Raw genomic sequence first — 3,115 nt, forward strand, 5'->3', positions numbered from 1 at the left:
TCAGGGTAAGTTTAGTATTAAGGGGGGAAATTATATGTAATTTTTGCCAACTCAGTAGCAGAGCTGTGACAAGATTAATCCTTAGATTTTTGGACGTTCATATCAAATCGTTCAAAGCTTTGACATTTTTCTCTTCTTTGTGGCACTATTTTCGTCACTAAGATTCCCCATCCTATGCCCCTCTAGCCCCCAGCTGACATTTGTCACTTCTCTAGCTTAGTCATCTGATCTAATTTTGATGAGTCAGATGTAAATAAACCCAGATAATGTGTCTCACATGTTCCTTAAGCCCAAATGACTAAAAGACAAAATAAAAGGAAATGCGTAGGACAGAGGGCAGTTTGTTGAATATTTGAGATTTGAATACATGTGTGTTAATTCTTTCTGAATTACAGCGAGATTCTGCCCTCCTCAGCTTTGTATCTGGAGACTAGGGAAAATGTGATCCCAGCTCATATTATGAGTGCACATCTCTGACTGTTCTAAGAAGTCCTATTCCCTTAGATCACTGAAGTTCACAGGGAGAAAGCACCCATCCATATATTTTTGGTTGTTCTTTGTTTGTTGAGATGGAGTCTCACTCTATTGCCTAGGCTAGAGTGCAATGGTGTGGTCTTGGCTCACTGCAAACTTTGCCTCCTGGTTCAAGCGATTCTCCTACCTCAACCTCCCAAGTAGCTAGGATCACAGGCATGAGCCACCATGCCCAGCTAATTTTTGTGTTTTTAGTACAGACAGGATTTCACCACGTTGATCAGGCTGGTCTTGAACTCTTGACCTCAGGCAATCCACCTGCCTCAGCCTCCCAAAGTGCTGGGATTACAGGCGTGAGCCACTGCACCCACCCTCACCCAGATATTTTTCAAATACCATTTTCGATTCCCACTTCTTTTTGTCGTGAAGTAAGCAAGGCAGATACCTTTGCCAAGGATAACTGAGAATGTAAGGGCAATCCATGACTGGGCAGCTTGTGCAGGCTGTGTGCTAAATGCAACTGGGAAACATGCCCTATAAATAGCCGTTCATTGTCAGCGTGCATGAAAAGACAAGAGAGCATGCCGTGCTGTGATTCAGTCCTAATTAAGTGATTGCGTCTGGGCACAGCTATAAACCACTAGCTGCTTCAACTGGTAATCCAGTCAGTAGGCAACTGCAGGGGCTCGCCACTGACTAAAGGTTGGCTGAAGGAGGCTGTTCAAGGCTGTTTTTGCCTTCACTATGGCAAAAATCATCTTGAGGCACCTCATAGAGATTCCAGTGCGTTACCAGGAAGAGTTTGAAACTCGAGGTCTAGAAGACTGCAGGCTGGATCATGCTTTATACGCACTGCCTGGGCCAACCATCGTGGACCTGAGGAAAACCAGAGCAGCGCAGTCTCCTCCAGTGAACTCAGCAGCAGAGAGGCCACCCCGAGAAGGCAAATCCCGTTTTCAGATCCTGCTGGACGTGGTCCAGTTCCTCCCCGAAGACATCATCATTCAGACCTTCGAAGGCTGGCTGCTGATAAAAGCGCAACACGGAACCAGAATGGACGAGCACGGTTTTATCTCAAGAAGCTTCACCCGACAGTACAAACTACCAGATGGCGTGGAAACCAAAGATTTGTCTGCAGTCCTCTGTCATGATGGAATTTTGGTGGTGGAAGTAAAGGATCCAGCTGGGACTAAGTGACATCATATTGGTTCCTGTTCAGACGACACGGGGAAGACGATCGTTCAGCCACTGGTACCACGAGAATCTTTGTATTACCCACATTTGAAATGATTTGCCACGATTTTTATGAAGATTAAAAATATATTCACAGTTCCTGGTATGTTGAGGTTGTCTTTATTATTCTTACTCAGAAAGGAAAATTTATAAATATGTTTGTGTGGCTTAAACTGATACTATTCTTAACAACTGAAACATTGAAAATATACGCAGCTGTATTTGGATATCAGAGAGGACTCAGAATTGTTTCTTCTTATTCCAACAATGCCCACTGCATTTGTAATCACTGACGGCAAAAGAGCCATACTCATTTAAGGAATTCCTATCCATTTTATGAAAATCTTTTATTTTGCCAAAAAGAGTTGTGATTCCCTTCACTTGATAAGCTTTTCTTTTTAGTCTATTTTAATTAAAGTGAGGTTTTGTAAATATGGAGTTCAAAAATTAAAATACAGTATTTGGAAGTTGGGTCTGAAATCTTATTTCTGATTGAGTATAGTTGTTACTGCCTTAAACGTCAGTGAGAATTTTCAGATATAAATCTTATTTTTTAAAAATTCAAATATGTACCTCATTTATCTTTTTAAAACTATACTGAATCCTATCTGAAGTGTTTTGACGTTTTAAAAATAGTATAAGTTCTATGGACACGTACAAGATGTTCTGAGATATGTATAACATATCCTCTTGTAAATTAATATGAAGTTTTAGGACACCACTTTTGAAAGTTTGATTATTGAATTCAGTGAGTTTTAATCTGTGCTTTTTAGATGCTCCATAAACTTAGTTGGCAAAATGTAACTATCTGCTATCTCTGCATAATCCTCAGCTTTAAATAGCCTGGTAGCCAGTGGAAGTTCAACACCTGAGCTTACACTGCGTGTCTGAGTTTACACAGCACATCTGAGGATTGGTGCTTATTATATTCTCCCAAACTGCTGCCTGGGCTCAAAGTGGAGACGTTGGTAGAGGTTAAGGACTAGTGCTTTCAGCAGCTGCTCTGGGACATTCCAAACGTTTGCTATCGCATTCTGTATAAACCAAGTATTTCTTCAGAGGCAGTGGCTGCCTGCCTTTTACTCCGCACTGAATGTGAGCTGACAAGCAGCCCGAGGACAGTGCTAAGAATAGACAGGGAATGCAGGGTGTGGAAAACGCCAGGGCAACTGCAGATTGCTGACAGTATCCCAGTGCTCCTCCACGTTGTTTTACTGTAGTTCAAGTTAAAATGTAAAAGACATGAAGCAATAGAAAAACGAATCAAACAGTTCTAAAAGTTATTTTGAAAACAAATGTAATCTGAGAAGGATGTTTACTGTCTAATTAAATTGAAAAGATTTTGCAGTTATATGCATATCTGAGGTTTATGCTTATACACGGAGGTTTGTGTGCCCAACCCAGATAT

The 3,115-nt window shown here is 41.2% G+C and overlaps 1 protein-coding gene across 1 annotated transcript; it reads left to right on the forward strand.

Moving 5' to 3' along the window:
- Positions 1–1,132: 1,132 nt before the first annotated feature.
- On the forward strand, positions 1,133–1,811 carry HSPB3 (heat shock protein family B (small) member 3). The gene has a single exon (XM_005556891.4). It carries the CDS (start codon positions 1,219–1,221, stop codon positions 1,669–1,671), a length of 453 nt encoding a protein of 150 aa, XP_005556948.1. The 5' UTR covers positions 1,133–1,218; the 3' UTR covers positions 1,672–1,811.
- The last annotated feature ends 1,304 nt before the right edge of the window (positions 1,812–3,115 follow it).

Source organism: Macaca fascicularis, chromosome 6 (assembly GCF_037993035.2).
Source record: "Macaca fascicularis isolate 582-1 chromosome 6, T2T-MFA8v1.1".
NCBI lineage: Eukaryota > Metazoa > Chordata > Mammalia > Primates > Cercopithecidae > Macaca > Macaca fascicularis.

Excerpts from the sequence above, each read along its gene's own strand:
- HSPB3 (XM_005556891.4), top strand. The coding sequence starts at position 1,219 with ATGGCAAAAATCATCTTGAGGCACCTCATAGAGATTCCAGTGCGTTAC.